The sequence below is a fragment of the Nothobranchius furzeri genome, chromosome 14, assembly GCF_043380555.1.
Source record: "Nothobranchius furzeri strain GRZ-AD chromosome 14, NfurGRZ-RIMD1, whole genome shotgun sequence".
NCBI lineage: Eukaryota > Metazoa > Chordata > Actinopteri > Cyprinodontiformes > Nothobranchiidae > Nothobranchius > Nothobranchius furzeri.
In genome coordinates this window covers 2,075,289-2,098,479 of record NC_091754.1, presented here as the reverse complement: position 1 = coordinate 2,098,479, position 23,191 = coordinate 2,075,289, and the positions used below count along the sequence as shown (strand labels likewise).

General features: G+C 41.9%; 3 protein-coding genes across 3 annotated transcripts; 2 read left to right on the top strand and 1 right to left on the bottom strand.

The window, feature by feature from the left end:
* The first annotated feature begins 389 nt into the window (after positions 1-389).
* cxcr2 (chemokine (C-X-C motif) receptor 2) lies at positions 390-3,245 on the top strand. The gene is made up of 2 exons (XM_015965508.3): positions 390-1,140; positions 1,675-3,245. Exons 1-2 carry the CDS (start codon positions 1,066-1,068, stop codon positions 2,755-2,757), a joined length of 1,158 nt encoding a protein of 385 aa, XP_015820994.1. The 5' UTR covers positions 390-1,065; the 3' UTR covers positions 2,758-3,245.
* Positions 3,246-3,570: 325 nt separating this feature from the next.
* Positions 3,571-6,183, top strand: faima (Fas apoptotic inhibitory molecule a). Its single transcript, XM_015965507.3, has 5 exons — positions 3,571-3,705; positions 4,461-4,591; positions 4,664-4,892; positions 5,183-5,232; positions 5,343-6,183. The coding sequence occupies exons 2-5, from the start codon at positions 4,478-4,480 to the stop codon at positions 5,490-5,492; spliced, it is 543 nt and encodes a 180-aa protein (XP_015820993.1). The 5' UTR covers positions 3,571-3,705; positions 4,461-4,477; the 3' UTR covers positions 5,493-6,183.
* On the bottom strand, positions 6,181-23,152 carry parp9 (poly(ADP-ribose) polymerase family member 9). Its single transcript, XM_015965506.3, has 8 exons — positions 23,014-23,152; positions 9,814-10,695; positions 9,486-9,704; positions 9,171-9,386; positions 8,460-8,520; positions 7,680-8,176; positions 7,349-7,508; positions 6,181-7,023 (listed from the first exon to the last, which is right to left on the bottom strand). Exons 2-8 carry the CDS (start codon positions 10,678-10,680, stop codon positions 6,752-6,754), a joined length of 2,292 nt encoding a protein of 763 aa, XP_015820992.1. The 5' UTR covers positions 10,681-10,695; positions 23,014-23,152; the 3' UTR covers positions 6,181-6,751.
* Positions 23,153-23,191: the final 39 nt, after the last annotated feature.

The following is a 23,191-nucleotide window of genomic DNA, read 5'->3' as shown; positions in this document are numbered from 1 at the left end:
TTAGATAGCATACTTTTAAAAATGTTTCTCGCAGTTGTGCAACATCTCGAAACTTCCTCCTGTCGTGTTTCTGTTTCGTAATCCACTAAATGCCTTCAGTGTCCGTGTGTCTGGACTGGAGAGCAGGAACCAGGAAAACAACGTTTGGTTTCTCACTTTCAGACCAGCCCTCCCTCTGGGCTACTGATGTTTCAGCGCAGTTCAGGAAAATCATTTATAAATCATACGTTTGTTAATTTTCTAATGACAGAACAATTTTTATCTACCCTGATTGGTGCATTCAGAAACATTCACAAATTCAAATTCAGACCTTTTATATTAACCGCACCTAAACCCTGCACACGCTGTGCAACGAACACTTCCTGCAAGTCACCCTCACTGATCAACCCATGCACCTGTCCTAATCTTAGATTTAATTTAGCTGTTCTCACATCTGTGAGTAGCTGCCAGTGTGACTGAAAAATCAGAAAGATGTTTGCAGCAGAAGGATAATTCAGTTTAGCTGAAAGGGGACAAACGAGCAGGTTAGAGACCCAAACAGCTGATTTCAACAAGGAGACTGATTTTCTGAAATGTCTTTAAGGATAAATCATTAGATCTATATCTGCCTTCAAGGAAACGAAGCACATGACACAACTACGACAAAAAAAGCACAAAACACCAAACCACACGCGAGACAAAAGCTGCAAAAACCCACTTTTCTCACGCAGGACTCTGGGATTGTATTGTTGTCCCGGTTGTGCTGCGGCGCATTTATCTGAATGCGTTCATTTAACATTTAGGTTCTCTCAAAGCTCTGCAAACACATTAAAGTCAGTGTGAACTTTGTTTTTGCATATTGAACAAATCGACGTCCTGCCACACGTTATCCACCTGTACGATCTAAGAGAAAGTCAAAAAACACAACCTATGTGTCTTTCCCCCGGAGAGAGAGATACCATCTGTGGGTTCGTGTCTTTGCTCACTTGAGAAACACGGTTTGCTAAGAGCAGCAGCCACACAGCAGTCTGCAGACGTTCCTCTGAATTTCACACTTTGTGAAGTGAGAAGATCCACTTAGGAGGGATGAAGCTACAGCTTTTCATCGTGAGTCTTCTGAATGGTCTGGTGCTGACAACCCAAGAGGAGGGAGAGCAGCTGGTATGGGATTATTTCACTCATCTCCTTCTGAAAATGTTTACTTTAGTTTAGCTTTAATGGTGCAAAGACCCATGCATGTGTGTGAGATAGGGAAACTGGTAAGAGTTTGTAAATAATCAGCTTTCCCAGCTGTGGGTTTTAATCAGTCTATTAAAGCAGCTCTTAGTGATTTCCTGCACAACATCAACAGTTTCCTGCAGAACTAATGTTTGCTCCGTCTCTAAGATCCCTTTCATTGAAAAAACGAGCGGTGCAACACTCGTAAAATGTTTATTTTCTATCACATTTCTCCCAGACCAAGATAAAAATCTGCACAGCTGCTTGATAAGATGCTAAAACCTGCATGTTAGAACCATTAAAGCTCCTTAATCTGTGATTTGAACATTAAACACATTTATTGATGTTGGTTTGGAAATTAGAGCATCTTCCTCAGTGGTTTGTCTCTTTAATGCGAAATCCTCCTTAAATCTCCCAAGAAAAAAGCTGACCTGTTGTTCCAGCGCTCCCTTCTAACAAATGTTCGTTTTTACCTAGAACCTGTCCACAGATGAACAGAATGGATTCTTTAATATCAACAACTTCCAGTCGGACAACACCACCTTTACCTATGATTACGCCGGCGGCGATCCCTGCCAAAGGTTTGTGCCTGGATTTAATTCCCTCTGCATGATGGCCGTCTACATCATCGTGTTCGTCGTCAGCGTCCTGGGCAACGGCCTGGTTATCATTGTGGTGTGCTCCATGTGGAAAAGCAGAACCAGCACAGATATCTACTTGATGCACCTGGCCGTGGCGGACCTCCTCTTCTGCGTCACCCTCCCGTTCTGGGCCACTGAAACTCATTACGGTTGGGTTTTCGGCAACTTCTTGTGCAAGCTCCTGTCAGGTTTCCAGGAGTTGTCGGTGTTCAGCGGCGTGTTCCTGCTGGCGTGCATCAGTGTGGATCGTTACTTTGCCATCGTCAGGGCCACACGCAGGCTGTCTTCCAATCACCTGTTGGTGAAGGCGGTCTGTGGTGTTGTGTGGCTCGTCGCTGGGCTGCTGTCTCTACCAGTGGCGATGAAGAGGCAGAGCATGGACGATAAAGATCTGGAACAGTGGATCTGCTATGATAATGTGACTGGTGAGAGCAGTGATGTGTGGCGAGTCAACATGCACGTTCTGCACCACACTGTGGGCTTCTTCCTGCCTCTGGTGGTGATGGTCGTCTGCTACGGCTGGACGTTGGTGACGCTGTTCCACTCCCGCAATCAGCACAAGCACAAGGCCATGCGTGTGATCCTGGCGGTGGTGTTGGCGTTCATTCTCTGCTGGCTGCCTTACAACATCACCGAGCTGGTCGACACGCTCATGAGAGGCGGATCACTGAACGAGAAGTCGTGTGAAACTCGCTACAGGGTGGGGATGACCCTGGAGGTGACCAAAGTCTTGGCCTACACCCACTGCGCCTTGAACCCGGTGCTGTACGCCTTTATTGGGGAGAAGTTTTGGAACCAGCTGCTCTCTGCTCTTTACAAACACGGCCTCCTGAGCAAAAGGCTCTGGGTGGCGTACAGGAAGGGCTCTGCTAGCAGTACAGGCAGCATCCGGTCGAAACAAACCTCCTTTTCGATGTAGACGCCACCTCGTGGCTCTTTTTAGGATGCTGGTTGGTTTTTACGAGACGATGATGTAATCGATTATTGAAAGTCATGAAATGACAGAGTTGTGACTTTTAAGTTAAATTTTATAAAATATTCTTGGACTTTGGGTGAAGGCGGTATAAAGCATATGTGCTCTTTATGTAAAAATTAATCTGCTTTAATGAGTCTAGGATGCTGATTTATAACCACGTTAACTTTTACTTAACCTAATATTCAACTTTAGTTTATTCACATCAGAAACGTCCAAAAGAGGAAGAAGTGGTGAAAGAAGTTTCAGTTTTCACAACCAAAGTGTTGCAAGTCTTTGATGAATGACTTTCTTTGCATCAGCATTTCTGTAGAAAATGAAGCATGTTTTTCTCACCAGTGCTGTAATCATACACTCATCTAACTTCTGTTTTTGTTTTGTTTTTGCCAACTTGTTTTGTGCATAATGAATAAACAATGTGCTTTTTATAAAAATGTACTTTCATTCATTTGAATAATGGAACAAAAACACCAAATTATACAGATTATATCACTACCATGTTTTCCCCCTCCACTGAGGGACAGTAAAGGTATTTTACTATTCCAGATATTAAACTAATATTAATTATTAGAAAACATTTGCAGCAGGGGAACACATTTATTTAAAACATATATAAATCCGGTCCCCCAGAAGCGGACATTACGTGTTTGCTCCTTGTAACTCACAAAAGATCCAACGCGCCCTGTTCCTGTTTTTGTGTGCGGTTAAAAGCAGCCAACACGCGCTTTTTAGCCCGGAAGATCACGGAACCCCCTGTTATTCGCGGGGGCGGAGATAAAGATGGCACATCGACCTAGGCGCCGTTACCATAGTGACAGCGTAATAACAGGTCGCCTCAACGGCGGGAGCTGCTTATAAAACAAGGAATTCAGGGATTATTACACGACTTTTGAGGTAATCCCGACGTAAAACGAGGAATAATACTAAAACAGTCTTTGAGATTTGCTGCTTGTCGTACTAAGAGGTAACATCAGCGGTCAGAGGTTTTGAAAACATTGTGGAATTACGTAAAACATCTACTGGTTTACGGAACACTTTTTCCGGTGTTTTACAAAATAAAACTCCAGTTTGTGAACTGGCCGACTGAGAGTAGCGAATACTGAATAAATTAGTTTATATGGGTCTTTAGATTTTTACATTGTTGGTTCTGTTATCAGACTACTCTTATTTAAAAGGTAAAGTAAAATAGTTTTACGTTGTCAGTCCAACTGAACTCTGAAATATAATTTAGAATTATAGAGTTTGAAAGAATATTATCTGCAAAAACGGTACGACTTTTTATTTTGGCATTTAAAAAATGAAGCATTCTTATTTACTCAGCAGCTCATGCTTTAATTTTGAAATTAAATTCCTTACACCGGAAGTGTGCGTACTAAAACAGCTTTAACTTAGCATGTTATCTTTAGCAGCGTTCCCGTCACGAGTTCGCTGATTGTTAAGCCTTACCATGAAGACGGCCTCTGTCCCATCACACACTCGTATCACTTTACTCTAGCGATGCAGAGTAAAGATGATATTACGTGTTAACTTTAAAACCGCCGCGTTTATAGGTAGTTTTACACCAGAAGCTAACCGTTAGCTCATTCTGCCTGTGACCATGAAGGCTTAAGCGGACGTGTCTCTAATCAGCTGGCATTCGCCTCCATCAGGACTGGAACGAGCCAGGATGTCGAACGACCTCGCTGGAGTGTGGGAGGTGGCTCTGAGCGACGGAGTCCACCGGATAGAGTTTGAACATGGCACGACCACAGGGAAAAGGGTCATCTACGTCGATGGACAGGTAACCACGTGACCTGAGAGGCCGGAACGCTTGTTTGTGTTTACATCCACTCAGCTGTTTCCTGATCCCCAGGAGGTGCTGAGACGAGACTGGATGTTCAAACTGGTTGGGAAGGAGACTTTTAACGTGGGCCAGGCAGAGACCAAAGCAACCATCAACATTGACGCAGTCAGCGGGTTTGCATACGAGTACACGCTGGAGATCAACGGGAAGAGCCTGAAGCAGTACATGGAGAACAGATCCAAGATCACCAGCACCTGGCTGCTCAACCTGGATGGCACAGACTGCAGAGTGGTCCTCGGTGAGCTGGTTCAGTTCTAATGAGAGGGTTATTCCAGATCCAAGTCCGCTCTTAGACTACTTACTCCTGTGCGTTTTCAGTACCAATGATTATTGTCTTATTTGAATGTGATTGATGCTCCTCTGAAACTAAGCTCTTTAAAGGCCTTAAGCCCCACGCCATGCACAGGCACCTGTCAGCTGGGCCGGCTGATCCCTTTCGTAACTGTGCTTCCTGTAGCTGATCAGGTGGTGTGCATATAAAACACACAGACATCTTCTCTCCACTAACTTGCTCATCATCTCTTTCAGAGAAAGACACCATGGATGTGTGGTGTAATGGAGAGAAGATCGAGACGGCAGTAAGTGTAACTTGATTTTACCATGCATATAGAGTACATGGTAGGTAAATAAGCAGAAAAATCAAGTAATTTCTTTCCTTATGCACGTTTTTTGTGATTTGTGCCTTAAGGGAGAATTCGTGGACGACGGCACCGAGACACATTTCAGCCTGGGAGACCACAACTGCTGCGTAAAAGCCGTGAGCAGCGGGAAGAGACGAGACGGGATCATTCACACTCTGCTGGTGGACGGCACAGAGATAGCCGAGTTTACCGAGTGACTCGCTGTGAGAGCACAGATCTGGCTCGTGTTTGCATCCGACCGAAACGACTCCATTAAAACTAGTGTAGACATCCATGCTGGGCAGGGTTAATTAGCCATACATGTGGTGTTGTGATGAATAAAGTAGCACCAGATGTTAGGAGGCAGGACCTGTAATCAGAGCAGATGTAGACACGGCGCAGCTTTAAACGAGTCACCTTTACCAGCTCACAAAGTCTACACTGGAAAATCTTGTCCTCAGTTAAAGTTCAAGCGTGCCACCTTTACCTCAGCCACACAAGGTTTAGAGCTTAATGTTCTGAAATTGTTCCAGTGAGTTTAAATGTTGCATCGTAACAGAAAGCTGTTTAGTTGTCGAGTTAAACCGTATTTTAACAGTTTTTTAGCTGCTGTAGATGCATTAAAGCTGTTTTATAGACAATCAGGTCAGTAATGATGCAATCAGACACTTTCAGAGCTGCTTCCCATCACCTTAATATCCATCAGACAGAACGTAAGATCTTTTCTCCTGTGAGTTTTTGTCTTCTTGCTGAATCGGTGGACTGCTGCAGTGCCAGTGGGAACACGAGGGTTGATCTTTTGTAAGTCGTGTGTAAAAGCTTCACATCTGTGACGTTGTTTATCTGTAAATTTAATTTTAATGACTGTGTGAGCTATAAATGTGTTGCAGATAAACAGATCAGACGTTTCTTGTTTGAACGTTTTTATTAAACCGGAGCTACAACTCATCGATATTTTAAACATCAGGAGCAAATTTACATCCGTCAGAAATAAACTTGCCGTCGTGCCATTATGGATCCACCTGCACTCAGCGGCTTTTATTATATGAAAGGTGTGAAGAAAGCAGGCTTACTTTGTGAACACTCATATTGTGGTGCCATAAATCAAAACAAAGCTACAAAACACACTTAATCCGAATCTTTACTGAGTAAAAAATGAACTAATACACCAAAACAGTGACTATTAAAACCTCAGAAACTCAATAACTTCCAGATTCCAGCTGGTGATGTTGAACAAAAACAACAAAACTTTGTCAGTTATGCAGGGGATGAAAATAAAAATTTCTGATGAGTAATTAATAAAATTACAGCGATCCTGACTGACTGACTGACTGCACAAGGTTCTGACATAAAAAATAAAATACAAGTCAGACACCAGATGTGACGGTAATGAAATAAAGATGCCATTAAAAATGTTAGAATTCAGACCAGAATTATAACGTAAAAGTGCCGCCCAACGTGTCAGCAAGAAAACACTTCACTTCCTCCTACAGGTGTAAATGAACCTGGGTAGAGCCTGATAACCACTAAAAATGACGGCAACATCAGTTCCTCCGTGCACACTATCGTAGCGGATGTTGGGATTTTGTCCAACAGGAGGCAGAATGAGTCCTCGTTCACCCGGAGCTGATTTTCCTATCAGGACGCCCGCTTCTACGAAGTACAGGTACTCGTCGTCGTACCTCCTCCAGATCTTCATGGCAGTTTTAGGAGTGTTGGTAAAATAGATGCCTTCTCCATATGCTGGGTCTGTTATTAAAAATAAACAAGCATCGTCTTCATAAAAAGGTCCATCCACTCAACAGCAAAGGTTATATCATATTTTAGATTAGTTTTTGCATTTGAAATGCAAGAAATTCCCCAGAGCTCCAAGAAGAAAAAAAAAAGCGCCAATGACGTGAAGTTCCTCAGGGTTTCTTATTAGGGCCCCTGTATTTTGAACTTTTTCCCACTTGGTTAGTTTATGCAAAGCAAATCAATCTTAAAATCTGAGTCCTTTGAGCAAATTAGCTATTGAATATTTTAGATTTTACTTGCAAAAAATTAAATGATCTAGTTTGTGGGAATATCGTACCTTCAGGAGGAGCGAACTCAGCGTGGAACCCAATGTTGAGGATCACCTCACAGAACTGTGCAGGTATGCGCTGGAACATCTTTTCTATTCTTGAGCACTGAAGCTGTTTTGTCTTTTGTTCAAACAGCTCATTTAAGGCAGGATTCTTTATCTTTTCCACCTAAAAAAAAATCTTGTCAGCTTGTTAGTAAAACTACTGCCGTGACCTGCAACACAACACTTGTATTAACTCCTAATTGTAAAGTACATCTACAGATTGAAGTTGGCTCACAAATCCAACCAGAACCAAATATCTATCTTGATTGATTGAGATTTGAAGTTTTGACGTTACCTTTATTATCCTCAGTCCCCCGTCACAAAAGGCTCTTTTTCGGCCAGAGAACATTGGGTCTGAGAGATCAGCCATCTCTCTGCGAATGGAAACCTCTTTATTTGACAGCAGTTGCAACTCATATTTTTCTTCATCAATAAACTGCTCTTGGATTTTGCAGAGCATTTCCTCCACCCTCAATGCAGCAATAGCAGTATCTTCCTTTGACTCACTATCTACTGTTATGCAAGCATGACCTTGTACAAAAAACTCCTCAATCGACACGCCTGCTTCAACCATCTTGGACAGCTGTAGGTGATTCTTCTCGCTGAAGTGCTGGATGAAGTTGTTGCAAATCTCAACAGAGCGTGAAGACAAGGAGAGGTGGTTACTGAGCCACTTTGCAGCCTCTCGTGTTGATTCTTCAGTTGGACCGTGCAGAACGATCAGTGGGGTTGGAGCTCTGCTGGTGTGGCTTCCTATCCTAGCCTCAGCCTCAGCAGCAGCAGATGTCTGTCCTGGTGCACAAGACAGTTCAGTGACAGGCCTGGAAAAAGCTGCATCTTCATTTTAAAGGTAAAGTTTTAAATAATCAACTCCACATGCATCCATAGGTTTCAAATAAAATCATATACACAGCTTCTTTAGCCCATAAAAATAACAGCATACTGTCACAATTAGTGCATTTTAAACACATTCCCTTTCAAATATAAAATATCAGTAGCCAAAGCAGCCAGCCTGAAGATTTGACAAATAATGTTGGAACTGAAATGAAATCTGAATTTTATTTCTTTGTTTTACCAAGTGAAAAGTTGTGATGTGATGGGCTTTCCTGGGAAAGTGTAATTTGTTCTTGAAAAGCCTGGAAAAAAAGATAAATTAATACCAATAATAAAGTAATGTGTTCACCATAATTATCACAATTACTACAGATAAAGGCTGAAATGTCTGGCTTTGCATGAATGAGTTGATCTCATAATTAGTTTCACATTTTTAGCTGAATTACTGACACAAATACAAATTTGCACCCGATTCTACTTTTTCAAGTTTCACCTGCCAGCAGAACAATGGCTGCACCCTCGACTTTAGGTAGAACACATCTTTCTAAGCTTCTCATCACTCCAGAACCATTTGACATCTCTTCTGCAGACCACAAGAGAGTCAGATACAGGTGCAGTATTTCAGGGATAAAAGGCTGTAGAAACGTTCAAAGACCTAACAACTAATAAATAACAAGTGAATTTCGCTGAAAATAATAAAGTGTTTCCAAAAAGTTGCCAATTTCTAAAGAATAATTAACGTCTGAACTTTGAGACCCCCAGTCCAGAAGAAAGTCCAGTTCTTCTAAAGCAAACGATAATAAAGTGAGAGGTGAGCCAAGTCTTTTGCACAACGCCGCAGGTCTCACACCAGCAGAAGTATTTCTAAATAAAAATGGTAAATTACAAACGTAGGAAGATGTGAGCATCAGCAGTCATGTTAAAGAATCTGAATTCGGTTAGGATAAAATACCTGGAATGTTCCGTAGTCGGAAGGATATATGACAAAGTGAACATCCAGGTCACACGGACACTCGTGGCTGAAACCAGCCACAGCATCCAGCATTATCATGGCAGATTCCCGTTTGCTGAACCCGAGGGCTCCGGTACCGATGGCAGGGAAGGCAATCGATTTGTGTTTATTTGTCACTGCTGTCCATAAGCAGTCCAGAACAGATGCATGAAGGATCTGTAATAAACAAATTCAAACCTAAGCAGTACAAATGGCTTTGTTTGGATGAAATTTGACACCAATAAAAATGTGCTGTGGTTTAAAAACAAGTTTGACCTGTGCAGAGGCTTTATGACTCCTCTTATCAGGGCAAAAGGTGTGAAACACCTGCTTGCATTGCAGCCCGTAGGGTTTGGTGCAGATGATGTAATTTGTCTTTACCGCCTCACTGATTTCTTTTTGCATTTCCGGACCTGCTTTACGAAATATAGCTTTGGATATTTGACCTATACACAGAGATCGGTCTTGGGATGCAGTGTTTACAATGACATCCGTCTGAAACAGAATAAAAACCAATACATAACAGTTAAAATCAGCCTAGATCAAACTATTGATGCCCAATCTGATTATACGTCAACATTTTTACTGTAGAAAACATTTTTACCTTTTGTTCTTCAATGTTTCCCTTCTTCAGTGTCAGACGGATCTTTCCCGTCTGGACAGGAAGTGACGGCATGCTTGCTGTTGCCTGGCTGTAGCTCCTGGTCTGGTGAGGAGAGAACATCTGACGGCAGGCCCTCTCTATCTCTCTGACTGTGGGATCATCGTGGTTCACAAGGCATACCTCTTTAGGAAAATGTTTCTGACCAGAAGAGGATTCGTAGTAGTTTTTTACAGCTGACACGATGGTTTCAGCGCATTCTCGGACGGGGTAGTGGAACAACCCAGAGCTTATAGCAGGGATGGCAACATTTACCAGACGGTGTTTTTGGACAATGTCAAGAATACTCCTGATGGCCATCTTTAAGAGCGGTCCAGCTTGTTCTACTTCTTTTTGGGTGGGCTTTATTGACAGCTCTGGACCAACAGCATGGATTATCATCTTGTTCTGTAGTAACCCTGCACCTAAAGCAACTGCTTCTCCTGTGGTCAACGGACCATGCTTCTTGATGTAAGCACTACTTTCCTGATGAATACGAGGACCACCAGCATCAGACAGAGCCCGAGCAAGGCCTCCATGATGCTGCAAACACCCATTAGCAGCATTCACAACAGCATCTGCTGGGAAAGCTGTGAGATCGCCCTTCCACACAGACAATGTGACCCCTGAACTTATGTTAAATTCACACCTTTTCTCTGGAGCAATGGGTTTGTTCTTCAGACTAAAGCTCGTCTCATTCTCAAAATGCACACCATCAAAAGAGGCCACACATCCAAATTTAACTTTCAGGATGTAATCCAGAGCAACTCCACTGTGTTTCACTAATTGAAGTGATGATCCATGAAGAGGGAAATCAAGTTCACCATCCATCGTTTCTTAGCAAACCTGAGGAAAGACCAAACATCACACCTTGAATAATAGTTGATGGTGAACCAGAACAAGTATAACAAACTGTGAAATCTACAGACGTCCCGATTCCTCCATTTCTTTCCACTTTATTTCCAGGGATTTGGATTAAAATTGTTGCTACAAAAATAGTCAATAAAATGATTCAGTAGCACCAACAAGGTGTTTTACATCATCAGTTGGCTAAAACACGTCTTCATTAATCATCTCATCTCAAATCAGGTCTTTTCTCTTTTTTTACAATGAAATTAATTCAGATTCAGTTGTAGATGGTTGTCTTCAGGCCTCTCCTTTTGCCCTCAACTTGTCCTCAGACGCTCCGAACACAATGACACAAACGTTCATGCTAACAAAGTCTTGGAAAAAAATCAACAAAAAAACCTTAAAATTAATTACAATTTTATTTCTGTCAAACTGATCGTCTTTAGCATTTTTGTTTCCTGAAATCAACCAACCAATAATGAGTTGTTGCAATTCGGGGGAGACGACATATCAATTTCAGCTGATATGCGTCTTTTGTAGAGCTAATTAAAAGTCGGGCACATCCCCGGGCAGCCCGGTGCTGCTGCAGAATTTAATTTCATAAATGCATTTTTACTTTTCTGAATAACATCTGCAAAATAAATGCTCTAAAAATTATTTTCATCAAAAATTTCTTTATAAACCAGTTTGAGTATTTAATACTCGGTCAGTTAATTGATTTGCTTGATTAACTTTAGTTAGCTGTCTGATTTTAACACTGAGATGAGCACAAAATTAAGATTTAACAGTTGGTTAAATTCACTGTTTAAAAACTGATTCAGAAACTTTATGCAGCAACTAGTGATGCACAGATATGAACATTTTGGGTCGATACCAATATTAACATTACTGCTATGGCCGATAACCAATATTTGTTGACACCGATATATTGACATTAATGCTTCTAAAATCAGCAAAATGACAATGATTAAAGCTGAATTTACATTATTATGTACACGGACCACACACATTTACACATCTGAGATGATTAGGTTCACCGTTCACATGACTAAACAATTACACATCACCCCCCTCTCCCTCTGAAACAGGCAAACAAATGGAGACAAGATGGAAAAAATATCAGTTGTTAATATCGGCCCAGTTTTATTTATTGGACCAATACCGATATTTAGGAAATGACTAACTCTGGTCGATACCGATGTTGATATTGTCGGTATCGGCCAGAGTTATATATATTGTCCATCCCTAGCAGCAACTGATGTTAATAATGAAATGTTAGTGTGCTAAACGTCTAGATTAGGGCCGGGACTTTAAAGCGTTAATTACGATTAATTAATTAGAAAAAAAATAACGCATTAAAAAATTAACGCATTTAATCGCAGCTTGCATTTCAAGCACGGCGGAACCTTTGTCATTGCACGATTTCCTCGTAGACTGAATATCACTGACGCACACAACAATGCACAGTGCTAATGGCTACTAAAACGGAATAAAAACAGAAAGAAGCTGCCTTGCTTGGACTGATGCAGGATTTAGGAAACACTTCCGCCTCTTTTCTTAACTTGAAAAAAAAAACTTCCAGACAACAACGGAGTCCGTGTCGCGGACATTTTTCAGAGCTCGTCTCTGCTGCGGCTGCCCGGTGGCACCGGGAACTTTACAAAAGTAGCGGTAAGCTATATTTTTAACATTTACGTAACATCTGTGCAGCGCTGAAAGCACCAGACAGAATAATTCTGTGCCCTAACAGTAGTTTATGAAAGTAGTCAGACAAACGAGAGGCACCTGGCTGCCGCTGGGAGAACGCTCCGTGTTCTCACTACTCTGTAAACAATCACAAACAACGTGTCTTACAGTTGAAAACAGAAGTTTAAGTTAAAACAGAAACACTCTTGAAACGTTTCTGATGATTTTCTAAACAATTCTGTCGGGGAGTTATACGTTTCTGAGACGAGTCTCTGTCTAAACATCACATGCATTGCTATCATTAAGCAGCGAGGTGTGTAGAAGCTGTCATCAGCTAAGGGGCGGATGCTTAAGTGCATCAGGGGCAGCGAGGAACGAGGAAGTGGTGATCAGGCTGGAGATCACACCAGATTCTCTGCTGCAGGCGTGAATCTGCAGGTCTGCAGCACCCCCTTCTTATCGTGACATCAGGACTTCCCATGTAAGGAAGGTCCGCTCACCTGTTCGTCAGATCATTATTTCCTCGCCATGATCTTTTATCTTCCCATCATCCTCCAGTCATCCAACTGGAACCAGTTAGTGTTCCTGATCATTCTCAGAATATGCCATGCCTGCTCAGGCGTTAAAAGTTAGTACATTTAAGTCCTAGATCATATTTGTGCCTGTTCTACTGTCATTTTGAAGGATTATTATTTATGTGTTTTTACTACATTATGAGTAGAAATGCTAATAAAACTCCCAATTATACAAACAAGTGAAACTGGAAAAATTTGAATCTGGTGCAAAGTCAAATTTATTTCAGTCATTCAACTAGACAGAGAGACTATTTAAAGGCTCAGGAACCCTTTGCAGGCGTTTTCTATTTGTAATTATAAATTTTAGTTGATTTGGGTCTTGTTTCATATCACACAGTGACATTTGAATAATTAAAATGCATTTTTTATTAAAAGCTTTAGTTTACAGTAATAACCATGTCTAATGTTTGATTCTCTGTCTCATAATTTCAATTAAAAGTTTTGCTTTGAGAGCACATTTTCCTGAAAGATTAAAATGCGATTAATTTAGATTAATTAATTACAAAGCCTCTAATTAATTAGATTAAATTTTTTAATCAAGTCCCAGCCCTAGTCTAGATATCAGTCATGAAAATTGGCCCCAAAAAATTGGCAGCACAAATCGGCCACTGGCTGACCATGAGCTCTACCTATCTGCACCGTAACGGCAGTGGAAAAACTAATATTGGTTGACTTCTAGGTGGAATTTCTCCTAAAATATTAAAACCATTAAGAAAGATTTTATTTATTTAACCTTTATTTATCCAGATGAGTCGATCGAGAACTCGTTGCTGTTTACAATGACGATCTGGCCAAGAGGCAGCAACAACAGACAAGTAGTTAGCTTTACATCAAAAAAATACAAGCAAGATAAAAAAAATACAAGATAAAAATGAGATAAAACAATTAGACATAAAGACAAAGGACTGTTCATTAACAATATGTATAAGCAATCAGAACAGACTTAAAACAATCTTCAAGTACTCAGAAGCAGGAACAGAGGTTTAGATAGAAATAGGGAGTGGCTTGAGACTATCAAATGCTGAGACAACAGTCTAAAACCAGCATAAAGGAAGTTAAAATAACCAAACTGCTAAGTTTAAAGGGACAATGTGTAGTTTTTAGTGATGCACAGATATTAAATTTTTGGGCCAATACCGATATCCAATATTAAGATCACCGTTATGGCCGATAACCGATATTTGCCGATACCGATAAACTGACACTAATGCTTCTAAAATCAGCAGATTTTGTATAGAATGAAAATTATTAAAGCTGAATTTATGTTATGTACACACACCACACATTTACGGTTCTGAGATTATTTCATTCACTAAACACACATGACTAAACAAATACATAACACCCCCCTCACCCTCAGCAACAGGCAAACAAATGGAGACGAGATGGGGAAAAAAAATTGGTTGTTAATATCAGTCCGGTTTTATTAATCAAACCGATATGTAAAAAAATGTCTAACATCGGCCCATACCAATATTGATGCTGATATATTGTCTATCCCTAGTAGTTTTTATTAATCTCTGGAAATATCCATCAAAATGTTGTTGAAAGTGAGTTAAATGATGCAAAGTTGTTGAAAAATATTGTTTTTTTTTTTTAACATATAACCATAAAAATCTGGTCAAAAATACATGGGTGCGGGTCTAAGTCCCAGGGCGACGCCATATTAGATGCCATGTTTCCTTGTACGGTAGCCCTTGAAGACAAAATGCATTTACTGATTTGTAACAAATGGTTACACAACTTTCACCATTCAGAAACGTTGTTTTACACGTTACCTCTTCACTCGTTGCCACTGATGAAAGGGAGTCTGATGTGCTCGTCATTTTGCTAAACTTTGCACTCCCGGGGCTTTTTGACCCTAAGGGGCATCCGTTGGTAACGCCTTACTCCCAACACAAAAATACAGCTTGCTTGCAACAATTAAGGTGTCTACTGGCCCCTATCGCCAGGAAAAATACATACTGTCACTTTAAACTAAACAGTCAACCCATTGGTGATTTATTTATTATTGTTATATGGTAGAATATGTTTGGTTTGGTTTAATGCTGCGATGTAATTGGGAAACATCTGCATTTATAACATTGATTTATGTTTTCATGTGTAAAAATATTTATTTTGGACTGCATGGTGGTGCAGTTGTTAGCACTGTTGCCTTGCAGCACGAAGGTTGCAGGTTCGAAACTCGGCTGTGACCATTCTGCGTGGAGTTGCGTGTTCTCCCCTTGCATGTGTGGGTTTCCGCTGCGTACTCCGGTTTCCCCCACAGATCACAACATGCCCTGTAATTTATTATTTGCCGAATAAATGAGTATCCCCTGACTGCAGTACGCAGATCGGGGTGGGGAGCAACGGGCGCCATGTTGAAAAAACCCATGTAGAGGCCGGCCGCCATTTTAGATAGGTCTCCTTCGCCCCCAGTGCACTCATTTCTACAGGGGAACGTGCTAACTAAAAACACATTTGATTAAGCTTTTTCACAAAATCATATATGGTATGGCATGGTAATTAAAATATAAATAAACTAAATAAAATTAGAATTCAAGTTAGGTACAACGTGGGCGGAGTTAAAAGTTTGACCCCGCTCACTGAAACCATAGACTGAAACCGCTGAGGAGTGTGTGTGACCGACAGAGAGAGAAGTAGCACGCAGAATGGAGGTAGGCATGGATTTTCATTCAGTTTTAACGATACTAAGCATTAATGTTGTGGCGAAAATGTTTTAACCTGGACTTAAAAAGCATTTTTCTGAGTTTTAGATTAATGTAATGGTATTAACTTGCCTTAAAAAGTATTTTTCTCAGTTGTACATTATTAAGATAGCCTTTAAAAGTCTTATTCTGAGTCCTAGATTAATTTAATATCTGGCACGACGTATGTTGATAAGAAATATAGCTTTGGGGAAAAATGTTATGTGACAGTAGAACCCATCTATTCAGGTTTTTAGGGCAACTTTCATCAACCTATCTCGACAGTGGTAGTTCTGTTTTAAACCACTTGTCCTTTGTTTGTTTCATTCAGTGGTTCTGTTTTTATTTGATCTATAATATACAGGAGTGGACCTTTAAAGCGCCCGAGCGCCAATGGCGCTAAATTTTCTCGTCGGGCGGTAAATACTTGACAACTTACCGCCCGGGTGGCGCCCAAGCCTTATTTGTCATTTACACACTGACTTTCACCTACATCATGGCCGCGCCCTGTAGGAAGCTGCCGTTTTCGTTTCGCGCGCGTGAACCTGCGCGCCTCTAGCCACGTACTGCACTTGGACGATTCGTGCACGTACTGCACGATTCTAGCAACATCGGAATTCATGCATTTAGTATTTGTTCATTTACAGTAGCAGGTTCAGCTGCTATAAGTTCACTATTAAAGACGAAGTGGAACCACGCTAGAAACACACAAGCACGCAGGGAGATGCCGCCGCCACAGGGATGGGATTTCTTGATGAAATCTCCAGCAAAACGCTTTAAAACTGGTGAGGAGAAGCGTGACAGTGCTAAACGGTATGAAGCAGAGAAGCGTGTGCGTAGGTGGAACGATTCTTGGCGGTTTAAAGAAGACGGGAGGCGCAGAGAATGGCCGTGTTCGAGTTGAGCAGCGGCTCGCCTGGAAAACCGGCAAGAGAAGACGGAAGCAGCAGGGGGAGGGGCTGAAAGCCGGCGTTTAAGTCGGACAGATTTCCCTACATGTGTAGCTCACGGGTGACGCTGGCTGAAGATATCGCGTTAGCATTCACACTTGCTTAATTTTCAATTTTAATTCTGGTGCCTGTTAGCAGCTGAAACACATCCTCACGTGCTTGTGGATATCATATATTGTATATGGAGACCTGACTGTAATAATAAGTAAAGGTTATCAGCTGTAGCTTCAGTGTGCTCATAGGAAACGTGACAAAAGAACACAAAACACATTTCTCTTTATGGCCTATATAGTTGTCATCATCAACGTAACATGATTTACAGAATACATGTGACCAACTAACGTTTCATGTTCTACCACCGGATGTTTGGATCAAAATGTGAACCAATCAGATCTTAGATCAGGTGAGAGCCAGGCGTTTCCCGTCATCTAGGTTTTGCAGCCGAGGGAGAGCAACTGCAGCACCTTGCTCCAAAATCTGCGGCCGCCTTGATCTCACGAGGTTATCGTTGCCTACGTATGCATGACGTCAGAGCAAGTCGGCATCAATTCGGACACAAATCTAACCGGCATGCACCGCTCGCCGATCACCGCTGGTCTAATCTGCGCAGAACTGGCTCATCTCGAACACAGCCAATGGCTCGAGTACAGCAAAGCGGAGTTGGTGATGTACTGCGTTGTATGCCGGAAGTATGCGACGACAAAATCGAGTTGTTGAGGGAACGAACAAATTCAAACTTGAATACGTTATTATGTTTGTGAATGTGTACAAAATGAAGAGTTATTACATTTAAAACGGTTCAGTTGTTATTTTGATTCGTTTTGGCAGCTGACCAGCGGGGCCGGTAGATTCTTGGCGGGGCCGGTAAAGATTCAGAGTTACCGGCCCGGCTGGCCGGTTGGTTTTGAAGTTAATGTCCACCCTTGAATATACCATGAATTAACTATTTTGATTCATGACACAGATGGAAACAGAACTCTGTTCTGTGTTTATACATTGGAAACAAAAGTTGATTTAGTTGAGTAACTTAGCTCCTCTTACTCTTTGCAAAGACAAATTGCTCACAGCATGATCACAACATGCCCTATAAGTTATAAATTGTAAGTCGCTTTGGATAAAAGCGTCTGCTAAATAAATAAACATAAACAAACACAGCCTGTCTCCTGGATGGAGCTTGGCGTGGAAGATGATCAGGTGAGACATCACTTCATAGCATTTACAAACATTTACTATTTTCTTGCCATTCTTTCATTAAAAGACCTTGTTCACACCTCAGGGCCGAACAAAGCAAAGGTGCTCCAACAACTGTGGAGCGTTTGCTTTGATGGTAAAACCTTTATAGTATGTAAAATGTTTCCTTGGTGCATTAAAAACACAATATTTGTGTCTGAAAATTGTATTCTGGGGGAATATTAATGACATTGGTAAACTAACCAGTACCTCTTGACTTACAGTACACACTGTACATAGTAACGGGGGCCAATTGTGACTTCAGAAAGGTATGTGAAAATTGTGACACATGACACTTAGTACACAAGGTTTTATTCGTCAACACATATCTGAATCTTCCTGCATTTCCTTTTTCAAAGGAAAACATGCAGCAAATTAGGAGATGGTGGTGTCTTGTTCTCCTGCGAAACTTGCCCATGCCATAAGTGCATTTCATGGTCAGACTTTTTTTTATCAGATACTTAAAAAAACGGTTTTACTTACTGTTAAAAAAAACAACAAAAACAATGTTTTCATAGTGAAAGAATGTTTTCTTTGCATCACCAAGGTCTGAGGAAGACAGATTGCAGGAAAGAAAAAGACGGAGGGAGCACAAAGTAAAACAGGTGAGAGGTAATTGGATTAATTAATCTTGTAGTCAAACTATTGCTTGCAGACTCCCTTCACTGATTTCAGGATGTGAAAGTGGTCCCTCCTAAACGGTTCAGGCTTTCAGAATCTGTGAAGCATCAGGTATTATCCAAACCAGTATTAATGCACACAACCCCCACGGTTGTAGAACTAGGATGTGACAAAGCGGGTTTTGCTGTCATTACTCCATTTACATTCAACCAGGATGCTTAAAATAAGCTAGTGACCGTTGTTTACATTTTGTATTGTTAATATGCCTTTAACACGCACACTCTGTTTCCTTTCTAGTGGAGGCTGAGAACAGGCCAGAACGGGAATAGAGTTACCTGTTGTGGGCTTTTCTAATTTCACTGTTTCTGCCGTCTCCAACTTGTATTTTAATATTTATTGTAGGGCTGCACAATATATCGAAAAATTATCGTCATCGCGATAACAGGACGTGCGATAGGCCCATCGCAAAGCACGTCAAAAACGGCGATAAATGTTTGGTTCAACATTTCCATCCGTGTCATACATCAACTTTTTGTAAACCAGCTCTGTTTTTTACGCGGAAGTATTATTTGACCAATCAAATTTAGTCTTTCTGATATGCGGCCAATCAGATGGGTCCATTCACGTAATACGCCCGCCCCCTACGTAGACCCTTAGGATGGGTGGAACGCAACACCCAAACTGAGTTAGCGGCGCCGTTCCCTTGTTCGTCATGCTGGCTCAGATTAACGAACGCACTTTGTGCTGAGGTTTCTGGAATCAGCGCTGCTTTCAAACGTGAACGTGAGTCCGCTCGGTGTCGTTAAGCAGCCGATAATAACCGGGCTGACTCCGACACATGCCGGTGAACCAACCCACCGTTAGCCCCAGGCTCCGGTTAGCTTCCAGCTAAAAGGCTACAGCACTCTCCTCCCAGTCCCACCCTGCTAAAGAGGGCCTGGAAAAGTTCCCCCACACATCAAAGTGATTTTTCATTTATGAGCTTTTATAACCTTGTTAATCAGGATAGTTGATTTGCTGCTGCACATAAACTGTCAGTCAGAAGCTCTGCTAGCCGCTTATCTTAGAGGAGCTAGTTCAGTTTGTTAGCTTGTTATCAGAATCATAGTTGCAGTTTCATCATCTGAGCTGCTTTTTAAGATCTATGTAAACTTGTTTAATTTGGGGTTAAAAACAAACGTTTTCACGTATTTTCCATGTAGTTTTTTTACCGGGTTCCTCTTCTGAAAGGTAGACAATTGTTTTTCTCTTTCACTCAGAAAATCTTAATATTCTCCTAGTTTGGCCCAGCACAGTTCACTTCCCAGTTACAGCAACAGCCTTATATCATAACCACATAAGTGGAGAAAATGTTCAGTAGCAATGAGAGAATTTGCTGTTGCATTTAAGTGATGTTAACTATTATTTAACATTTAAAATTATTTTCTGATATTTTTATTTACTCAAAAGCCCTGGTAAGGGATGTTTTTCTGTATTTGGAGCATCAGAAAAAGTTTTATGGTGGAGGTGATGTTTTAAAGTCACTGAGAAACTGCATGCATGCAGTTTGTTGTTTTGCTGCTAATACAGTAGCGGGTGCAGCTGCTAATACAGCAGCGGCTGCGGCTGCGAATACAGCAGCAGGTGCGGCTGCTAATACAGCAGCAGGTGCGGCTAATACAGTAGCGGGTACAGCTGCTAATACAGCAGCGGGTACAGCTGCTAATACAGCAGCGGCTGCTAATACAGCAGCGGGTACAGCTGCTAATACAGTAGCGGGTGTAGCTGCTAATACAGTAGCGGGTGTAGCTGCTAATACAGTAGCGGGTGTAGCTGCTAATACAGTAGCAGGTACAGCTGCTAATACAGTAGCGGGTGTAGCTGCTAATACAGTAGCGGGTGTAGCTGCTAATACAGTAGCAGGTACAGCTGCTAATACAGTAGCGGGTGTAGCTGCTAATACAGTAGCGGGTGTAGCTGCTAATACAGTAGCAGGTACAGCTGCTAATACAGCAGCGGCTGCGGCTGCTAATACAGCAGCGGGTGCAGCTGCTAATACAGTAGCAGGTGTAGCTGCTAATACAGCAGCGGGTGCAGCTGCTAATACAGTAGCAGGTGTAGCTGCTAATACAGTAGCGGGTGTAGCTGCTAATACAGTAGCAGGTGCAGCTGCTAATACAGTAGCGGGTGTAGCTGCTAATACAGTAGCGGGTGTAGCTGCTAATACAGTAGCAGGTACAGCTGCTAATACAGCAGCGGCTGCGGCTGCTAATACAGCAGCGGGTGCAGCTGCTAATACAGTAGCAGGTGTAGCTGCTAATACAGCAGCGGGTGCAGCTGCTAATACAGTAGCAGGTGTAGCTGCTAATACAGTAGCAGGTGCAGCTGCTAATACAGTAGCGGGTGCAGCTGCTAATACAGCAGCGGGTGCAGCTGCTAATACAGTAGCAGGTGTAGCTGCTAATACAGCAGCGGGTGCAGCTGCTAATACAGTAGCAGGTACAGCTGCTAATACAGTAGCAGGTGTAGCTGCTAATACAGCAGCGGGTGCTTCTGCTAATACAGTAGCAGGTACAGCTGCTAATACAGTAGCAGGTGTAGCTGCTAATACAGCAGCGAGTGTAGCTGCTAATACAGCAGCGGGTGTAGCTGCTAATACAGCAGCGGGTGCTTCTGCTAATACAGTAGCAGGTACAGCTGCTAATACAGTAGCGAGTGTAGCTGCTAATACAGTAGCAGGTACAGCTGCTAATACAGTAGCAGGTGTAGCTGCTAATACAGCAGCGGGTGCAGCTGCTAATACAGTAGCAGGTGTAGCTGCTAATACAGCAGCGGGTGCAGCTGCTAATACATTAGCAGGTACAGCTGCTAATACAGTAGCAGGTGTAGCTGCTAATACAGCAGCGGGTGCAGCTGCTAATACAGTAGCAGGTGTAGCTGCTAATACAGCAGCGGGTGCAGCTGCTAATACAGTAGCAGGTACAGCTGCTAATACAGTAGCAGCTGTACCTGCTACTGTATTAGCAGGTACAGCTGCTAATACAGTAGCAGGTACAGCTGCTAATACAGTAGCAGGTGCAGCTGCTAATACAGCAGCGGGTGCAGCTGCTAATACAGTAGCAGGTGTAGCTGCTAATACAGCAGCGGGTGCAGCTGCTAATACAGTAGCAGGTACAGCTGCTAATACAGTAGCAGCTGTACCTGCTACTGTATTAGCAGGTACAGCTGCTAATACAGTAGCAGGTACAGCTGCTAATACAGTAGCAGGTGCAGCTGCTAATACAGCAGCGGGTGCGGCTGCTAATACAGCAGCGGGAGCAGCTGCTAATACAGTAGCAGGTGCAGCTGCTACTGTATTAGCAGGTACAGCTGCTAATACGGTAATACTGCTAATATGGTTTTCTCTTGTGCAATGATCTGTTACGGCTGACTTCTTTATTGTACTTTTTGCTTCTTCTTTTGCTGCTCTTGTGTGTTTACGATTTGCCTCTTTCTCGCACTCCTTTCTGTGTTCTATTGTTCGTGTGTTGAGTTGGCGTCCGGTTTCTCCTATGTATGTTTTATTGCAGAGATGACTCCACATTTAAGTCCAGCTGGTATCTTGTCTTTTGGGTCTGTTTCTAACTGTTGTGTATGGCTTTGTTGGTGTGTTTATGTTGTGTTTTTTCATTGTTGCTCTTATTTTTTCCGTTATGCCTCTGATGTATGGTAGGGTTATCACTGGTTCTGGTTCTTGTCTTTCTGAGTTTCTGGTTCTTTTTTTGGGTTGTTCTTTGCTTTCTGTTTTTGTTTGTCGTTTTCCTTTGTTTATTGCCCATGTCGGGTATCTGCAGGTCTTTTTAATTTATTTAGTTTGATTATATTTATATTTTAATTATCATGCCATACCATATCTGATTTTGTGAAAAACATTGATAAAATGTGTCGTTTAGTTGTGTAAGCACGTTCCTCTGTAGAAATGAATGCACTGGGGCGAAGGAGACCCATCGAAAATGGCGGCCGGCCTCTACATGGGTTTTTTCAACATGCGGCCCACGTTCTGCCCTTCTGCCCCGCCCCAATCTGCGTACTGCAATCAGGGGTATTTGGAATAAACAAACATCTTCACTCACAGGGCAAGTCCACCACGCAGTTACAATTTAATTCCAGCAGATGGCGACAGAGGCTGATAAAAACATGTAATCCAGCTCAGCGATCATTAACCTGCACCTCCAAAACAACATGGCTCATAGTTCATGAGTCAGATAGCTGCTAACGTTCATTTTACTGTCTGTGGGGTAATAAAGTTACACTCCTGTTGTTTATCTGTGTAACGCATTCATTAAACCATCAATGCCAACCAACACACATTCATATAAAGACATCTAGACTGCTGTTTGCATTACTTCTTCACTGTTTTTCCGCCATTTTTTAAAATTATTTTGTCCAAATCGAAAGTTGAGTTCGCAGCTTTGAGTCATTACCCGACTATGCTAATTACTAGAATAAAAACTCGTTTTACATGCTAGTTTAACACAGGTACGGTCAGAAATATCAAGTAAAATGCGCGTTTGGTCTAAAAGTTGAAAGAAATGAAGCTCTCACCAGTCGGTTGGGTTCGGTTCGGTTCGTCACTAAAGTGCTGAGTGAAGAACTGAAAGTAAAAACTAACAGGCTATGTTCAGTCGACAAGAGCTAAAGCTGAAGTTAGTTTCTGCAGAGGGTCCAGGCAAAACGAGCTTCTTCTTCCTGCTGCGTCACATTCTGATAAAAAGTCATTTCA